This window comes from Labeo rohita, chromosome 15 (genome assembly GCF_022985175.1).
Source record: "Labeo rohita strain BAU-BD-2019 chromosome 15, IGBB_LRoh.1.0, whole genome shotgun sequence".
Lineage (NCBI taxonomy): Eukaryota > Metazoa > Chordata > Actinopteri > Cypriniformes > Cyprinidae > Labeo > Labeo rohita.
In genome coordinates, this window is record NC_066883.1 from 1,437,525 (window position 1) to 1,457,097 (window position 19,573).

The window sequence follows — 19,573 nt, forward strand, 5'->3', positions numbered from 1 at the left end:
CAGCGGGGGACAAAATCCTCTTGCATGCCTGACCCAACCCTGGCATGCATCAACTAAAATATATAAGACTGCTTGTTTTCTTGCCCTTGCCCTTCCTATTTCTCTTCCACGTTGTTGTCGTCGTCCTCCTCCTTCTTCTCCTCCTCTTCCTCTTTCACCTCCTACTCTTCGTCTTCGAAACTGTATATTACTGTATGCGGGATATTGATTGAAAAAGACCGGATAGGATTCACAGTTACACTTTTACTAGTAGTCTGACAAAAAAATAAAATAAATAAAAAAATAAAATAAAATATAAATACATTACAAAGTTACTGTGAAATAGAAAAGATAAAGGAAATATGGGCAAAGGCGGAAATATAAATTAGAGTCCACTGTCAGAATTTGTAAGTCTTGCGTTGTCCTCTGTCTTTATATGGTTTCCAGTTGAAGGTTCATGAGATGTTGAGGTGTACCTTTGAGCTGTTTCAGAGAACTGCTTTATCATTGGTTGATCTACATTGGTCTCTACATTAGTGAAAGTTAATATTCACTTGAACTATTCATGGCAAATTTACAAAAAGTCTAATAGAAATGTGTAGAATATGTCTGACAGTTTATGACAACTAGATCAGCAATTTAGCATTTACTGTAAAGACATATACGATGAGCTAATGACTTGATGTTTTGAGGGGTAAGACTATAGCACAGAGAACTATATACATGTAATACATTTTGAGCAACATGATAAAAGGAACTGATAATGTAGGAAACCGCAGACAAATCAGCTGCATAATCAGTTGCATGAATGTACCAAAGCAAATGCAACTTGTTAAAAAAGAAAAAACTGAAACATTTTATGACGTGCACAAGTGACAAGATGATGTGGAGATTGAACAAGTAATTTTGAGAATGTCATTTCTGATCTGAAAAAAGCAACAAACTGTAAACTGACTTTGGCCCTTTTGTCTCCATCGAAGGTTCTGATTGGTGTGTGATCAATTTTGACTCCTAGTGTTTCCACTTAATAATAATCGTGTGCTAACTGAGGTCCAACTTTGCAGACTTTAGAGTGAACAATATTGAATGCTAGTGCTTTCTAAATGATCACATGGTGTAAGCAGTGAGAAATGTAGGGATTTGTGTGCAGAGTTTTGCAGTAACAGTTCACCAAATCTGACTCATGTGTTAAAGCAGGGGAATAGTGTTTATAGTTCAGGGAAATAGGCGTGCCTTTTGAAAAATGGCATTATGGTTTTGAAATTTTAGTTCAAAAGACTGGTTATAGTGTTTTAGCAATCGAGAAAAACTGTAATTACAATTATTAGCTTTAATTTCAAACATTATATTTGCATAAACAAGATTAAAAAAATCAACTCCATTAATAACTACAAGTAATAATAGTGCTACGATACTGTTTTTAGTAGAGAAAACTAAACAAAAAAGTACAGTAAAAACACTGCATCAATGACCAATTATATACTGTCAGTTCAGTGTGCATTTGATTTTTCACCTTTTGTATTTGTATTTTATCAGTTTTGGGGATTAACATTTTTATTCAGTCAATGTTGTGCATTAATAACTGACACAAACGCACATATATCATCTTTTAATATATAAAAAGAAACATTTTAAATTTTAATTATTCTTATTTACAATTTACAGTACATGTAATAACAGTAAAACATTGTCAATCATAAAAAAACGTATAAAATAGCACATCTGCGTTTGTCAAAGGAATGAGCTGGAACCGGCAGACTGTTAGGAGCTTTACATTCACTCGGAGACTAGAGATGTGTTCAACACCGTTATGTGGGATACGTGAAACATGACGACCGTACGCCTGACAGCATTCGGATATCAGTCAAAAACACAACAGAAAGCATTGAGGTGAAAGCCCTAGAAAATATTTGCTTAGTCAAACACAACTCGAGTTAATTAAGGTCACTGCTTTCTAAAAAAGAACAGGGTCTAGAAAAAAAGGCATATTTGATGTGATGTACCTGTAGTTCTTCAGATGCTATTGGTGTGTGTGTGTGTGTGTGTGTGTGTGTGTGTTACATAGGCAAAGACACGGCATTCTGCTTCATCCACAAGACTACAATTCTTTTCCTTTTTTGTCTATTTCTATTTTGTTAAAATCAAAGTTTTTACTCCTTCTGGTCAGAAAAACCCACAAGCCATGTCAGATAGAAATGTCCGTGAGCACTTTCCCAGACTCACTAGCAGCTCAAATGGCACTGTGTCGTTCTGTTCCGGGTTGTCTCGTGTACGGGATCTTTAAATAGGTGAAAAAATATAGAAAAACATGCAATGAACATACAAAGTAACTACATACAAGAAAAAAAAAAAAACATGCATTAACTCCTTCCCTGCCAGCCACCTCCAGCATGTTTGATCATTTTCACAAAACTTTCATGTTTCCCAGAATATTTTGTTGTTGTTCAGTATGTCAAAAGATAAACTGAACAAAAAAAGCTGAGAAAATGGCAGCTTTGTCAAAGACATCTCCAGATGGGATTCAGATCAATGACCAAAACATAGATGGAGTTGATCACTTCCATCAACACATCCAAAGCTTCACCGTCATAAACCACTGGATTGACATTTTATTCTGTAATGTTTGGCAGTTTTGATTTTTATGCCATTTAATGTCTGATGACCATGTTATTTTTCATATCAATTGCTTGTTTCTACTTATTTCTTCACCAGTATTTGTTGAGTCAACATAAAATAATTTGTAAACTGGCTGCCTTAAAATTTTAAGTTCAGTCAACTCAAAAAAAGTTTATTCAACTTTAAATGTTAAATTATACTAAGTGACAACTTAGATATTTGAGTTGAATCAACTTAAAATTTTAAGGCAGCTGGGTTACTTACCCATCTGTTAAGTTTAGCAAACACAAATATCTAAGTTGTTACTTAGTACAACTTGACTAAACTTGTTTTAGTTGACTGAACTTAAAATTTTAAGGCAGCAGGGTAACAAATTATTTTAAGCTGACTCAACAAATTGTGTTTTTTTAATTTTTTTTTTACAGTGTACTTAGATCCAGACATTCAATATTCTTTCAGACGATGTGCAATAGTGCCCCCTACCACATAACATGGAAAGCTGGAAAACCAGTGACTGGTGGGGAAAGTTAATGCATGTTTAGCGTTTAGTCAGAGATGTGGTGTGCTGACCTGTTCGTTCATGATGGCGGAGAGCTCGGTCAGCATGTCTTTATAGTGAGCTTTCATCTCCTCCTGATACTCCAGCTGATCTTCCTTTATGAGACGCTCATTCACCTTCAAGGCCTGACCACACGCGTCTGCAAACTGCCTGCCGGGAGACAAACAGAAAACTAGGACATCAGTCACTACAGTTCTGTTAAAAGTAATTTGGTATTTTGCTAAAACTTTGAGCATTGTTAAGCTTTAGGTACATTAAAAAAAAGTCATTAAAACATTCTACATACAGAAGTTTCATCTCAAATGCCCAGCTTTAAAACTTCTTGAACAAATCAAACTTTTATGGTCTAACTTACTGATTTAAATGCATGTCTTAGAGCATAGAAAGGTTTCTGTACATCTTATAAAGGTCTTAAAAAGTCTTTATTCTCTCTTTCACAAATGAATTGCTAAAAAGGTCTTAGGCAGAAAGTCAGAAAGTCTTAAATTCAAAAATCATGGGAATTAATGTTACATGCACTGAAAGAAATGAATCTTCCTCAGTAATTTTGTCTTGTTTTCCAATACAAATATCGAAACATCCTTAAATCAAGATAATTTTACTTAAGATGCAAAATGAAGATATGGAGTCTTGTTTTTCTGAGAAACTGAAAATAATCTATGCTTAAAGCAAGAAAAAATATATGAAAAGTTTAGATGCAAAACCAGCTAAATCCATCTGACGTCTTTCTTTAAAAAATGCATTTTTATGAGGCTCAGATGTACAGGTTTCTATGTAAGTACTGGTACTTCTGATTGGGCTGAGGCTGGTATTTTATCGAGCTTGAAGAAAAAGTATTTGATGAATGTATAACATGTGTCAAGAGCATTCACTCACTATCATTATCTCATTTTTGACCGAGATGGCTTTTAGCTGATTTTGCATCTGAACTCTTCATATATATATCAATGGGGAATATAAACTTATTTTTCCTTTAAATTAAGTTGATTTTTCTAAGCCCATTGGCAGATATTTGTTAGAAATGCTATTTTGTGAAATTTACATTTAAAACCACATCAATCTATTGTGTTCCATTCAATTTTTTTTATTTCAGACATATTCGAGAACTAATTTTTGCATGAGAATGACGGAAATTTTGATGCCAGTAGAGAGATTGATCACACTTGCCCAATTATTAACCAAATGCAAGATCCAGATCTAGTACGCTGATTATGTATATGAAACGTTAATAAATTAGAAAGATAAGACGGTAATTTACCTAAAAGAGCCTTCACAATAAATAAGTACATATGTAACTTTCTCCTTTGATGTAAGGATGACCAATCTAAGGATTCATACAAGATACAATGATGCGTCCGTGTGCACCAGTGACAAAACATATTGCTGCGTGATAAACACAGTCTAATTTACTGAGTAAAGAAGTAGCTGCATGCATATATAAACGATCTCCGTAATCAATTATGGATAAAAAAGTATTCTCTACTAATGTCTTGCTGGCCTTATGAGGAAAGCAGTTTTTTAACCGGTAAAAGAAACCTAGTTTTAGCCTAAGCTTTTTCAACAACTTATCAATATGTATATCAAGAGCTAATCTTTCATCTATCCAAATACCTAGGTATTTCTATGAGCTAACTCTCTGTTTCTATTAATGAACCATTCAAGGTTGTAATTGTCAGATTAGTTAATATAATGACATTATGCTCTGCATGAGGTAGAAGTTCCTTGATGTAGGGAACAATGAGGTACCTAAAGATCTCTTTCAGGAGTTTGACCTGGTTGTCTGGGTATTTCTTGGCATTCTTCTCCTCTAGAAAGGCTCTGGCATAGGCCATTGGCCCAGCATTTACCTGAAAGAACACACAAATTCATGAAATACATACCTATTTCACAATCTAAGTAAAGATGATAGAATAGCTCATGCTAGTGCTACACTGTAAAATCTAATTAGTTGGGCTTACTTAAAAAAAGCATGCAAACCGATTGCCTTAAAAAAACTAAGTAAAGTGAAATAAGAATAGTATGTTGTAGTGACAAATGCTTAGTTAGTATAGTTTACTTACACAGGAGCTCTAGTAACTAAAAAAGAACTGTAGGGGGTACTTGATCATTTACTTTAGGCTTACACTTGACTTAGTATAGCTACTCACTGACTCCCAGAGTGCATTGCGGCATGAATAAATTATGCAATTGGTTTGTTTTACTGTTGTTGTTTTTATTTGCTAACTTTATTTACTGACTTGTGTCAGCAGTAACACAACAAAAAGAGAAAATAAAATAATATAATGGTTATTGTCACAATTAATAAAAATAAATAAAATTGAATTGTTACCATCATTGTGATTCACATGCTGAATGTTGAAGTTTGTGACTTGAGCACATTATCACAAATATTAAAGTACTGTCTCAACCCAATAAAGTTTCTCAAGGTGTTTATGAAGAACAATAAAATTGTAAAAGATCATTAATAAATATAAAAAATACATAACCTAAAGAATTGGAAAGATTTAGCTAATTGAAATAACAGAACTTGAAGGTTACCTTCTAAAAGCAATCTACTTATTACTTTTCTTCCCTTGAAATCAAAAATTATGACTTCATGTTGCATTGCTGCATCAATAGGAAGAAAATTATAACAAGAAAAGCAAAGTTCCAAGTGCCCAACCAAACAGAACATTAATCACTATAATGGTAAGTAAAAAAAAAAAAAAATATAATAATAATAATAATAATAAAAATAAATAAAATAAGACACACCAACAACATTTTACGAAAATCAACATCAATTTATGAAGTCAGTTTATGTGATGTTCTCTCAAATATATAGTTGTACTGAAACAACATTCAAGATGACTTTGGGAAATGAGTGAATGTAACTAGTGAAAAATAACTGCAGATTAACAATTGCCACCTCAAAAAAAAATTGCTTTTCTTCTTCTTCTGTTGTTATTTTGCAAATTAGCAACATATTAGTGCACTGCTGCCTCTCACTGGTTTATTAATGTCATTGGTTTCTTTGTGGCTACTTGAATATTTTAAGTAAGCGTCACTCAAAGTAGTAAGTAAACTGTTTTACTCGCTTGAAAGTAGCTGTAACTTAATAAAACCTAGTAAGTATAGCAACTAAGTAAAGATAACTAATTATATCTAAGTAAGGTAAACTATTGGATTTTACAGTGTAGTGGAGTTATGGAAAAAAAGTGTAAACATGCATGTTTACATGTGCACATTTATTGATCAGAGCATCTTGTGTGCATCGTTCACCTTAACGCTGACGCTGCCCTGTAGTTTGAGCTGCAGCCGGATCATGTCCACCTCCTGCATGCTGCACAGCTGATTGAGTTCAGACACTTTCCGACTCATCTCGTCGATCGCCACCTCGATGGGGTTCATCTCTGTGCTCTGCTGCTCCACCACCTCGATACGCTTCTTCAAGAAGGGAAAACTAGAGCTCGCTGCAGAACAATACAGACAGCAGAGATGAGAGTTAAGTTAATGGGTCTGGAACATCAAATATTTGCCAGGTTTGCAAAGAAATAAACAGACATTCATTGTTTACAGTATGTGTTGTGGTGTAATTTTTTCAAAAATAAAAAATGGCCATTATTAGGTCAGTCAGTGCTTCTGATATTATTGTCAATATGTTCATGTATTATTGTCAATATGTTCATCTAGTCAACTTTAATGGCATTCATGACCCATTTTACATTTGCATGGTAATGTAATGAATTAAAAGTAATGTTGTAATGTTGTTGTTGGGATAATTTACAGAAAATAATCCTCCTTTTTGAAATACAACACTGAATAACTTCCCTGTGATATCACAGCAGTCTTTGTGAGAGTCTCAGTCTCTGTAAAGAGTGTGGGCCACAATTAGGTTTGTTTAGCTAGTCAGAAAGCTTTTGAGGCACTTTCAGTCATTTTACGCATTAACAGCAAGCAGCCCATACAGTATATGTGATGCTGGAAGCTGAGCGCCTGATAGATTTTTACAGTAGAGTACAGTAGAGTGGTTTTCATGAGCTGTAAAAGTGTAAATTAAGGGTTTACAATTATCCAACTGTCAGCAATGGCTTACACAGCCAAACATCCTAAAAGGAATAGGATGACGGAGGAATAAAGAGGCTGAATGTTTCAAAGTGCTTGAAACTAAATGCGATGCTTGCTGAGATTCTGCTTGAAAGGCTCTTGAAAGAAGCAGTGTGTATAATTCAGTGACAGATGTCAGGCAGAACTTCTAGAATGGCTCACAATGCTTAATGCCAGAGTGTAAAAAATAAAGTACTTTTAAAAAAAATCTGTCTCACATTTGCAATTTTTTTTTTCTTGCAGTTCTCAATTTATATCTTTTTTTCCCCTTGGAATAGCAAGAAAAGATAATTTTGCAATTGAAGTCAAAATTGCAAGTTATAAATAGAACTTTTTCGGTTTATTAATGAAATTGATAATTAATGAAACAGAACTTAATTACAGGTAACTGGTTAATTAAAAGGTAACTTTTTAATTTCACAGTTTACCAGTTTAATTTCACTCACTTTCTTTTTTCTTGCCATGCAAGTTTACCTTACAATTCTGAGTTTACAATCTATCTCAATTCTGACTTTTTTTCTCAGAATTGCACAAAATTTCAAGATATGAACTAAGAATTACATCTGTTTACATCTGACAAATCTGAGTCTATATCATGAAATTCTTACTTTTCTTTAGAATTCTGCTTTTTTGTTTCCACTACAGAATAAAATGAGAAAAGGTACACTGACCAAAATTATAAACGCAACACTTTTGTTTTTGCCCCCATTTTTCATGAGCTGAACTCAAAGATCTAAGACTTTTTCTATGTACACAAAAGGCCTATTTCTCTCAAATATCGTTCACAAATCTGCCTAAATCTGTGTTAGTGAGCACTTCTCCTTTGCCAAGATGATCCATTTACCTCACAGGTGTGGCATATCAAGATGCTGATTAGACAGCATGATTATTGCAGGTGTGCCTTAGGCTGCCACAATAAAAGGCCACTCTAAAAAAGTCTCCAAAGGCTTTTCAGAGAATTTGGCAGTACATCCAACCGGCCTCACAACCGCAGACCACGTGTAACCACACCAGCAAAGGATCTCCACATCCAGCATCTTCACCTTCAAGATCATCTGAGACCAGCCACCCGGACAGCTGCTGCAACAATCGGTTTGCATAACCAAAGAATTTCTGCACAAACTGTCAGAAAGTGTCTCAGGGAAGCTCATCTGCATGCTCATCATCCTCATTGGGGTCTCGACCTGACTGCAGTTTGTCGTCGTAACCGACTCGAGGGGGCAAATGCTTATATTCGATGGCGTCTAGCACTTTGGAGAGGTGTTCTCTTCATGGATGAATCCCAGATTTACTGTACAGGGCAGATGGCAGACAGCGTGTATGGTGTCGTGTGGGTGAGCGGTTTGCTGATGTCAATGTTGTGGATCAAGTGGCCCATGGTGGCGGTGGGGTTATGGCAGGGGCAAGCGTATGTTATGGACAGTGTACACAGGTGCATTTTATTGATGGCATTTTGAATGCACAGAGATACCATGATGAGATCCAGAGGCCCACCGTTGTGCCATTCACACGACCATCACCTCATGTTGCAGCATGATAATGCAGAGCTCCATGTTGCAAGGATCTGTACACAATTCCTGGAAACTGAAAACATCCCAGTTCTTGCATGGCCAGCATACTCACCGGATATGTCACCCATTGAGCATGTTTGGGATGCTCTGGATCGGTGTATACGACAGCGTTCCAGTTCCCGCCAATATCCAGCATCTTCGCACAGCCATTGAAGAGGAGTGGACCAACATTCCACAGGCCACAATCAACAACCTGACCAACACTATGCGTGTTGCACTGCGTGAGGCAAATGATGGTCACACCAGATACTGACTGGTTTTCTGAGCTCCCCGGACCCCCCCAATACAGTAAAACTGCACATTTTATAGTAGTCTTTTATTGTGTCCAGCCTAAGGCACACCTGTGCAATAATCATGCTGTCTAATCAGCATCTTGATATGCCACACCTGTGAGATGGATGGATTGTCTCGGCAAAGGAGAAGTGCTCACTAACACAGATTTAGACAGATTTGTGAACAATATTTGAGAGAAATAGGCCTTTTGTGTACATAGAAAAAGTCTTAGATCTCTTTCATGAGTTCAGCTCATGAAAATGGGGGCAAACACAAAAGTGTTGTGTTTATAATTTTGGTTAAAAAAAAAAAAATATTTCACAATTCTTACTTTACATCTCACAATTCTGAGTTTGTATCTTGCAATTTTCACCTTTTTCCTCTAAATTGCAAGAAAAAAGACAGAATTGTAAAATAAAAAGTTACAATTACTTTTGTAGTTTACAGGACATTTATATGGTATTCATCAGATAAAAAGGTTAACAAAGGTGGTTTCCTTTCATTTTAGTTTTGATTTGATGTTAATATAAAGTGTCTCACTGGTCAGGATGGTTTTTCTTTTGCACTGTTCCTCCACGTCTCCGTGTTTTTTCCCAGAAAGCGTGAAGGGCGTCTCAAAGACAAAGCGATTGATGTTGTGATGGCGCTCAAAGTCGGTCTTCTTCTCCAGCTGCTCCTTCTCACTAAAATAAGGCACTACGTAGGTCACCTGGATGTAGGCAAATCTGGGGTCCAGGTCTTTAGGATTCACCTGGAAAAAACATACAGTAAACAGCACTGTCATCCCTGTGATTCAGACCAGATTGTAGGTCAGAGAAAGGAGGTATAGAGGATCCAGCAGGACAAACCTTGTTGGAGTCTTGGATCATCTTGACATTATCAGCTCCAAACTTATCTGAGTAGAGTTTGAGGAGTCTTTGAGAAATCTCTGACAGTCCTGTGAGCTTCGGCTCCTTATAGATAAACTCCTTACTCTCCTCTTCCTCAAAGAAGCCCTGGTGAACACAACACTGCACATGAACTACAGATCACCAGTTTATGAAGTGTCAAGTTCAGACTATCCACCTTATTTTGCACAGAAGTAAGCTGTTTTTTTTGTAAATGTGTGACAGAGTGGCCCGTTCAAACGGTTTTAGGTCAGACAGTTGGTCTACCAGCACAGGCTTCAGCCACTTGTTCATTTGTCCAACGTTTAAGATTTTATACTTTATACCAGTGGTTTTCATTCCTAGTCCTGGGGACCCACCGTTCTGCACATTTTGTGTGTCTCCCTTATTTAACACACCTGATTCAGATCATCAGCTAATTAGAAGAGAGATCCATGTACTAAACTTAGTGTGTAAGATAAGGGAGACATACAAAATGTGCAGAGCAGTGGGTCCCCAGGACCAGGATTGAAAACCACTGCTTTATACAATTGTAATATAATTAAAAATGTCAATGTTATTAAGTGATGCACATTTTAGACACAATGTTGTCAGGACTGTTTTGCTCTATCTTACCAATCACTGCATCTAGAATCAACAGTGTTTTTGAATGAATCAGGTGAGTCAATGATTCAACCACTCATAGAGACAGTTGTTCAATTCATACTACATATTAGTACACTACTCTTACTATTTTAGCATGTCTTTATATGGCAGAAATGGTAATAGCAGTACTAGTAAACACTTTTGAAATCAGCTAGTCACTTGTTGCTGACTTATTTTACTTGCAATTCTGAGATTAAATCTCACAACAGTGGCTTTTTTTCTTAGAATTGCAAGAAAAAGACAGACTTTTGACATATAAGTCAGATTTTCCAAGTTTACATCTCACAGTTCTGAGTTTATACCTTGCAATTTTGACTTTTTTCTCTGAATTCAGATTTTTTTTGTTTTCACCGTGGAATAAAATAAAGTTCATTTGGACTTTTCACAATTCTGACTTTATATCGTGCAATTATATTTCTATATTCAGTATATTTTATATTTAGCACATTAATCTCGCCATTATAACTGCAGTGTAAATGCATTCGTGGCATCTCTGGGCTGCATTAAACAGTCTGTGTAAATCCATCGAAATGCCACTTCAGATGCAGTCTGTCACTTCTGCAGTGAAAAGATGGATTTTGTTTAATATTGACTTAATTTAATTGGTATAAGCCCTATGGTTTTTTACTATTCTATTTGCATTTATCGAAAAAATATATACATTTACATGCAAGATGATGAATACTTTCTCTTAATGGAAATGTTTTTAGGATTATTTTTCAGTTTTTATCCTGGATTCACAAATCCTCCTTTTTTGGTGTTATAGAAATGCCCATTCTAATGTGGGAGACTTTCAATTCATTAGCCGCTATAGGTGAATAACCATAAGAATAACAAATTACAGTAAACGGTAAAACATTTCCTCTACATTTGTTCTACAAACCAGTTGATTATGATCACATTAAAATGATAAAAATATCAGTTTGCAATATCAAGCAGTATAACTAAATAGTTTTGTACAGCTTAAATAACTGTAAGCAAATGACACCAGAAGTTTTGCACATTCAGGTTACAAATAGCCAAACCTGGTCTTATGTTAAAAATAAGGTGGATATAACAGATCTTGCTCAAGCCCAATTGTTAAACAATTGTAAATGCAACACGCTGTTAAAATGACAGCAGTGTATGACAAAGAACAATGAACTCAACTTTTGTAATGAATGTTAACATCACATTTAGATGTCTGTCTAAAACTTGTTTTACCTGAAAGCACTTACACAATGTGCACACACAGTATAAATGCTCAGGATTAGATCTGCAGAGGAGAATGATCACGTCCAGGAGAAATATTACATCAAACCATGTGTGACTCATGTCACACATATTATTAGCGTGTAGGGAGAGATTAGGAGTGTTAAACCATGAAACAGTGAGAGCAGAACAACTCAAACCAAACTTACCACTGCCTGATATATATAAACAAGACACAGGAGAGAACAGAAAAGTGTTTAAACACAGCTATTTCAGAGATTTTGTTTAAATGGTGTTTTGGCTTGACACCACAGTTTTGGCAAGCTTTACTGACTGCAGAAAATATTGTGGGTTTTATTAATTCTTCTGGTGTTTTATATATTTTTTATTGTTATTTCAGTTTTTGTTAACTTTTTCACTGCCAAAAATGCTTTTCTAACTTAGACTTTTTGTCTTGTTTCCAGACAAAATATCTAAAAATTCTTAAATCAAGACGGATTTTCTAAACAAGCAAAAATGATTGTCTTGTGTTTTAGAACAAGCTAAATAATCTGCCAGTGGGGTAAGCAAAATAATCTTATTTCAAGCAGAAAACACGATTATTTTGCTTACCTCATTGGAAGATTATTTTGCTTGTTTCAAGCAAAAACTCACTTAATTTTGACTTCTTTTTTTTTCTGAAAACAAGACAATAATTTTTGCTTGTCTAGAAAATCCTTCTTGATTTATGAATTTGGCTGGGATTTTGGGAGTTTATATGGTGTATTATTTTCACTTTATATGAATATTTTTGTCCTTGGAAAAATAAATATATTACAAAAAAATAAAAATATACAAAAATAATTTGAGAAAGACTAATACAATTGGCTGTAATAAGGTAGATTTGAACCTACAAAATGACATATTGCAATAAATCTGCTAATGCCAACATGATAATTGAGCTTTTATTTGTAGAGATTACTGCGGATTTCATTAGATCTCTGAAGGACTGCAGAAATATCAGTGAGTAAAGTGACAGCTGCACGTTTTTGCAAACATATTTTACAAAGCATGACTTTCAAAAGAGTTTTTGAGTGTCTCACCTGTCCATAGAAGGCCACTCGATAGTAGCGACCAAACAGGCGTTTCTCAGAGTTCACCACCTCTGTCACCTTCAGGTACGAGCGGTGAATGTCGTAGTACAGCTCCGATAACCGCTGTAGGACACAAAAACACAGCTGATCAACTTGTTCCCTCATGCTTTTGTTAACAGTCCACCAATCATCAGTCTAAGTACCTTGAAATCTCGTCTCTTTTCGAAGACGGCTATAACAGGCTTGTTGATCTCTGCGATGAGCTCGTATCTCTCAGACTTCCAGAGGTAATCCACACACATCTCCAGCTGCTCCACCAGTGTGTCCTACACAACAGAGATCATTCAGTGTCTGTGAGAGACATTATAAATGATCACTTAATATAAACTATCAGTGTGTGGAGTGATTGTGCACCTCAGTGTAAGGAGTGTCCTGAGTGCCGGCGTCCTCCTTCATCGCTCCCTCTTCTTTAACGTTGGGAGAGATGTTCATGAAGGCGGCCCAGCCCATACTGAATGATGCTGCAGGTTCATACACAAACACAGGCAGTGCGGTACTCATTCATCCATCCATCAGTTTATACATTAACACATTAGTCTTGGTATTTCATCCATTCTCAAATCCATTTCTCCCTCTGTACATTCACTCATCCACTCCTCTTCCTAATCACCATCCATACAGTATTTTCTCATCCATGAATCCGTTAAACTTTGCATTCTATGAATCTTCACATCCATCCATCCATCTTTTTTACAGTATATCTTAACAATCACATAATAACTTAATTTCAAATGATCATTGGTCCTATTAATTATAAACAAACACTTTTTGCATTGTGATAATTCAGCAAAGTGTGGCACACCACAGGGACATTTGTATCTTCAAGAAGCATTTGTTTGAATTGTGAAAACATCAGGTGAGCTGGAAACAGGGAGTGCTTGTGTAAAACATGCTTGTGGACACTTTCATTCACATCCAGGTTTCACGTGCATGGTTCACATTATTATTTTCACTGGGTAACAAATACCTTGCAGGAGCCAAAATTCAGGAAGACTTCTTTATAAAAATCTAACACAAATTACAAAATTATTCTGAGAATAGCAAGCCCATTCCAAGAGTTAAATTATTATTATTAAATTATTATTATTAAAAATAAAAAATAAAAATATATAAATACTATTTTGCATTCACACAGCAAAAACTGATTTCTTAAAGGAATAGTTCACCCAAACATAAAAATTTATGTGAATTGATTTACTCTCTGGCCATCTAAGGTGTTTGATCAGTTTGCTTCTTTAGATGAAGAGAAATGTGTCATTTCATCACTGTCTCACCAATGGATCCTCTGCAGTGAATGGGTGCCGTCAGAACGAGAGTCCAAACAGCTGATGAAAACATTACAATAATCCACAAGTAATCCACACCACTCCAGTCCATCAGCTAACATCTTGAGAAGACAAAATACTGTGTGTTTGTAAGAAACAAATCCAGTATTAAGACAGCTTTAACTTCAAAACATTGCTTGATAATCCATAATTACACTTCCTCCAGTGAAAAAGTCCATCTCCTGTTGTCTCTCACATCAAAATCCAGCCACATATTTGTTTAGAGCTGTTTTGGCTTGTAAATGGTGCTTGATCTGTGCAGATTTCTCTCTTGATTCAGACCAGACCATTTTTTTTTACTGCAGGAAGCGTTATTATGGATTATCGACTCAAATTTTAGTTAAAAATGCTCTAATGTTGTTTTTTTTCTTACAAACACACAGCTTTTGTCTTCTGAAGATGTTCACTGATGGACTGGAGTGGTGTGGACTACTTGTGGTTTATTGTGATGTTTTTATCAGCTGTTTGGACTCTCGTTCTGACGGCACCCATTCACTGCAGAGGATCCACTGGTGAGACAGTGATAGAATGATACATTTTTCTAAATCTGATGGAAAAAATAACTCTTGAATGGACTGACAGTGAGGATATTTTCAACAAATTTTCATTGTTGGGTGAACTATACCTTTAATAAGTTAAGTTAAATAAACATCCTTATAACAGGATATATTTAGTCGAGAGGCAAAATTACATACAATAGAATGCAATATTTTTACAAATAGCCTCCACAGAAAAAAAAAAAAAAGTAAGATTTTATATTGCAACATTTTAGGGAATCACATTTGCCTTTGATTCGCTTAGTATGGGAGTATTTTCTGTAAAGCTCCTATGAAACAATATGCACTGTAAAAAGTGCTACACAAACAAAACTGACTTGACATGTAGAGATAGGGTAAACTAAGGTCATTAAAAAGTAGACAGATTCGGACCCCTGACGGGGTGAAGAACACTGCAGGACGGGGCGGGCGGAGGTGCACTCACTTTCTCCATCTTGGGAAGTTAGTAAGGGGCTAGAGTTAATTACACAGGCTCCCTCTTTGCTCACACTTGACATCCGACCCTTCTCAGACTTCCAGTAACCTGTGATTGCAGAGTGGCATCAGGTTTAACACAGGTTTACTCGCAAACTAGGGCTGAGCAGTATGACGGGATGTGCCGTGCAGATTTTGCTATATTGTTAATGATGATGAAGTGATGTGAATTAGCATTTGTAAAATTTCTACAGGTGTTAATTGAATTTTCAGTAAAAATAGCTATATTAGGATATATACTGTTAACATTATATTGAATTAGGCATAGTGTAACACGATTTTGTTCATACTGCTCAACCCCATTTCAAACTTAGAACGAAGGCAAGTGCTCAGCCATGCATCTACTGTAAACTGATGTTCATGCCAGACAATCAGCTATAATGCATCTAACGACAAGGCCACAAAAACTCACAGTATAGGGAATAAAGCAAGTGGCAGGAAGGAGCTAGGAGCAGTGCAGCACTGAAAAAAACAACAACAGCTGAGCAGCAATGGTCAAACAGCACGTCAAATGAAAGCTCAATAGGAATGCTATTTATGCAATGTTTGCAAAAAAAAAAAAAAAAACTATCACATTGACATTAGCAGGCATTACTTATATGCTGAGTGCCACATGCAGGTGCTCACCTCTCCTCCTCAGAGACTCTGCTATAAGTGCTGAGATGTGGATATAGCACATGGCCGCCTGAAGTGGACAACAAAAAGAGTTATGTTTATAAATGTTATGTATATTTAACAAAAGCACTAGTCCTTTTCAGAGAAATTCAAATCTGGGGCAAACAGTTTGGATTTCTGCATAAATGAAGCTTTAAAGGAACAGTTCACCTAATTCAACATTCTATCACTGTCTCACCAGTGGATCCTCTGCAGTGAATGGGTGCCGTCAGAATGAGAGTCCAAACAGCTGATAAAAACATCACAATAATCCATAAGTAATCCACACCACTCCAGTCCATCAGTGAACATCTTCAGAAGACAAAATCTGAAACAAGTCCATCATTAAGGTGTTTTTAACTAAAATATGAGTCCATTATCCATAATAATGCTTCCTCCAGTGAAAATATCCATCTCTTGTTATTTCTCACATCAAAATCCAGCCACATATTTGTTTAGAGCTGTTTTGGGTTGTAAACGGCACTTGATCTGTGCAGATTTCTCTCCTGATTCAGACCAGATCACTTTTTCACTAAAGGAATTGTAATTATGGATTTTGTTTGAAATTGTATGAAATTTTGTTTCAGCTTTTGTCTTCTCAAGATGTTAACTGATGGACTGGAGTGGTGTGGATTACTTGTGGATTATTGTGATGTTTTTATCAGCTGTTTGGACTCTCATTCTGACGGCACCCATTCACTGCAGAGGATCCTTTGGTGAGACAGTGCTGGAATGGCACATTTCTACAAATCTGATGAAGAAACAAACTCATCTACATCTTGGATGGCCTGAGGGTTTTAATTTTTGGTTGAAGTATTTACTTAATGGATATTTCCCTCAAAAAATTTAAATTCTATCATTAAATTATTCACCCTCACATTTTTCTAAAGCTGTGCTTATTTTATGATTTAAATTATGACTGAGGCCATCTTCTCCTAGCATCTTCTTTTGTTTTACACAAGCTCCATTCAATAAATCCAGCTAATAAAAAGATCCTCTCAATGCATCACTCTGACCTCAGACAGGTCTCCGTTTCTAACGTGGATCTTGGCCATGCTTTCCAGCCAGGTGCGTCTGAGCTCAGGCGTGCTGGCGTAGGAGTTGGCGAGGCTGTACTGCAGGTCCACCAGCATCTCCGGGTCCTTTTCATGCTCCTTCATTTGGGACGTGGCCATCAGGACAGTGCGTATCCTCTTGGTCAGGTCCTTCACATCAGCCGGGAATGTTGTGTTCTGGAAGAAAGCAACAGATCTGTTGTTTAACATTACATTTTTTTGGAACTGACTGATCGTAGACCTCAACGATCACAGCTCATGTGCCTCAGAGAAAGAAGCATAATCTGTGGATAATTGTGGCAATATTCACTCAAAAACGGTGGTACATAAGCTCAGATCAATGGGGCCTACAATCAGTAAGAAAAAAACAGAAATTTGCAAGCAATTTTTAATAGGTCTGTAATTTTTGACCGGAAATACTAAATTAGGTACACAAGTGTGTTATCTTTGCTAAATTCTCACTTTGAGCGGTGTGTCTCCATTTGCGAAGTTGTTGATGATGGCCAGAGACTGCTGGAAGCGTGAACCACCGATACCTGCATCAGCGATCAGCTGACTTACAGATTTAATGACCTGCATGAAAAAAAGAAAAGAATCTAAATCAGTTTTTTTGTCTGTTTCTCACATTCAGTCTCCAAAAGAATCAATAAAAGCCATTTCATATCGTCAGCTGTCTTGAATACAAGACTGAACACATACACCTACACATAAAGGCACACAAATATAGGCTAACACTTTATTCTGATCGTCCACTTAAGACATTCTGTTAACTATAAGTATGCTTGCAACTCCATGTCAACTAGCAGTCACTAGAGTATTAGTGACTGTCTTCTTAATATCTGCTAACACTTTATTGGACATTCTACTGACTATACGTAATTTTGCAACATGTCAACTTATTCTACTACACTGTAAAAAAAAAAAAAAAAACACAATTGAGTCAACTTTAAATAATTTGCTACCCTGCTGCCTTAAAATTTTAAGTTCAGTCAACTCAAATAGGTTTAGTCAACTTGAAATGTTAAGTTGTACTAAGTGAAAACTTAGATATTTGAGTTGACTGAACATAAAAAATTGGTTTGTTAAATTTAAAAGCTTAAAATTTTAAGTTGAATCAACTCAAATATCTAAGTTGAGATGCTCCTTAACATTTCCAGTTGACTAAACTTTTTTGAGTTGACTGAACTTAAATTTTAAGACAGCCAGGTAACAAATTATTTTTTACAGTGTAACCCTAACCCTAACCTAACAGTCTACTAATAGTAATGAGAGTTAGTTGGCAGAAGGGCTGCACGATTATGACTAAAATCATAATTGTCGATTATTCCCTTGAAACTGTAATTGCGATTATTAATTACGATGATCACAATTTACACTGAATGATGTTTTGAATAGCTTTATACCATTGTTTGAAGCAACTGCATGCCACATTTTTATATATAGTTTCTTCTTTAAAAATAAAAAAAAAAATAAAAATGTAAAAATTAAAACAATGAGGGAAAAAAAAAACCTTAACCTGTAGGAAAAACACACACACTCTCTCTCACACACACACCCACACATCTTAAGAAAGCAGAACAATGTAAGTGGATTTTTTTTTGTAATTGTGCCTTTAAACAATTACATAATTGTGGCATCTGTAATTGTAATCACGATTACAAATTTGATGCTGTTTTAGTGCCATGTAAAAAAAAATTAAAAAATAAGTACATCTAAGATTACTGCTAATAATAATGGGATAAATAATAATGTCATATGCCTGAGCATGAAATATAATATCCAATCATTTATACTGTCAATAAAACAGCTTGTAAATAGTCACATAATGTGATTTACCGAATTACCAAGTTACCGAATTTTTATTGCTGTTTTTAATGTTAAATACACAAGAATGAAAGGTTACTTCATTCTCAAAATATTATGACAATTAATCTTGTATTGCTGTGACTTTCTTCTCAAAAATTATGACTTTAATCTCATATTGCTATGACTTTGTTTTTGTAATTTGGATTTTGTTCTCAAAATACTATGACTTTATTCTCAAAATATTCTGACTTTAATCTTGTATTGCAATGACTTTTGACTTTCGATAATTTTGACTTTTATTCTCAAAGTTTTAGGACTTTAATTCATAAGCTTTTTTTTTATTTATTTTAGTTTATGTGGCACTAAAACACCATTGTAAATTGCAAATCAAGTCAGTTGACATGTAGGTGTAGGTCACTTATAGTCAGTATAATGTCTAAAGTGGACTATCAAAATAAAGTGTAACCCAAATACAGAAACCCACATAGCAGCAGAAGAGCAGAATAACAGAAGCCTGACCTGCAGGTGTGAGCGGACGATGCATTTGCCCTTCGTAAACTCAAAATTCCTCCTCATGAGGAAGTAGAGCAGTGCGGAGGCTTCGGTCTGTGTGGAGCTGGAGCGATGGTTACAGCACTTCAGGATCTCATAGCACAGAGTGCCGCACAGATCCGCTTTACCCTGGAAAAACGTGGACGGGAACTGAAGAGGAAGAGTGAGAGAGTCAAAGATTAGTACAGAGATCTACAGAGTTTAGATTCA

General features: G+C 35.7%; 1 protein-coding gene across 5 annotated transcripts in view; it reads right to left on the reverse strand.

Moving 5' to 3' along the window:
- Positions 1-1,573: 1,573 nt before the first annotated feature.
- dock10 (dedicator of cytokinesis 10) overlaps positions 1,574-19,573 on the reverse strand; it is a 107,603-nt gene continuing 89,603 nt past the window's right edge. For 4 of the 5 annotated variants that reach the window (XM_051128695.1, XM_051128698.1, XM_051128694.1 and 1 more), the window contains 14 exons: positions 19,331-19,513; positions 17,468-17,578; positions 16,967-17,182; positions 15,924-15,981; positions 15,247-15,345; positions 13,295-13,401; positions 13,084-13,206; positions 12,890-13,003; positions 9,933-10,079; positions 9,625-9,835; positions 6,416-6,606; positions 4,901-5,001; positions 3,166-3,304; positions 1,574-2,257 (listed from right to left, as the gene is read on the reverse strand). In XM_051128695.1, the coding sequence (XP_050984652.1) occupies positions 2,210-2,257; positions 3,166-3,304; positions 4,901-5,001; positions 6,416-6,606; positions 9,625-9,835; positions 9,933-10,079; positions 12,890-13,003; positions 13,084-13,206; positions 13,295-13,401; positions 15,247-15,345; positions 15,924-15,981; positions 16,967-17,182; positions 17,468-17,578; positions 19,331-19,513 (1,848 nt within the window). In that variant the 3' untranslated portion in view covers positions 1,574-2,209. The remainder of the gene's footprint in view (positions 2,258-3,165; positions 3,305-4,900; positions 5,002-6,415; positions 6,607-9,624; positions 9,836-9,932; positions 10,080-12,889; positions 13,004-13,083; positions 13,207-13,294; positions 13,402-15,246; positions 15,346-15,923; positions 15,982-16,966; positions 17,183-17,467; positions 17,579-19,330; positions 19,514-19,573) is intronic. The other variant, XM_051128697.1, reaches the window with a different exon arrangement.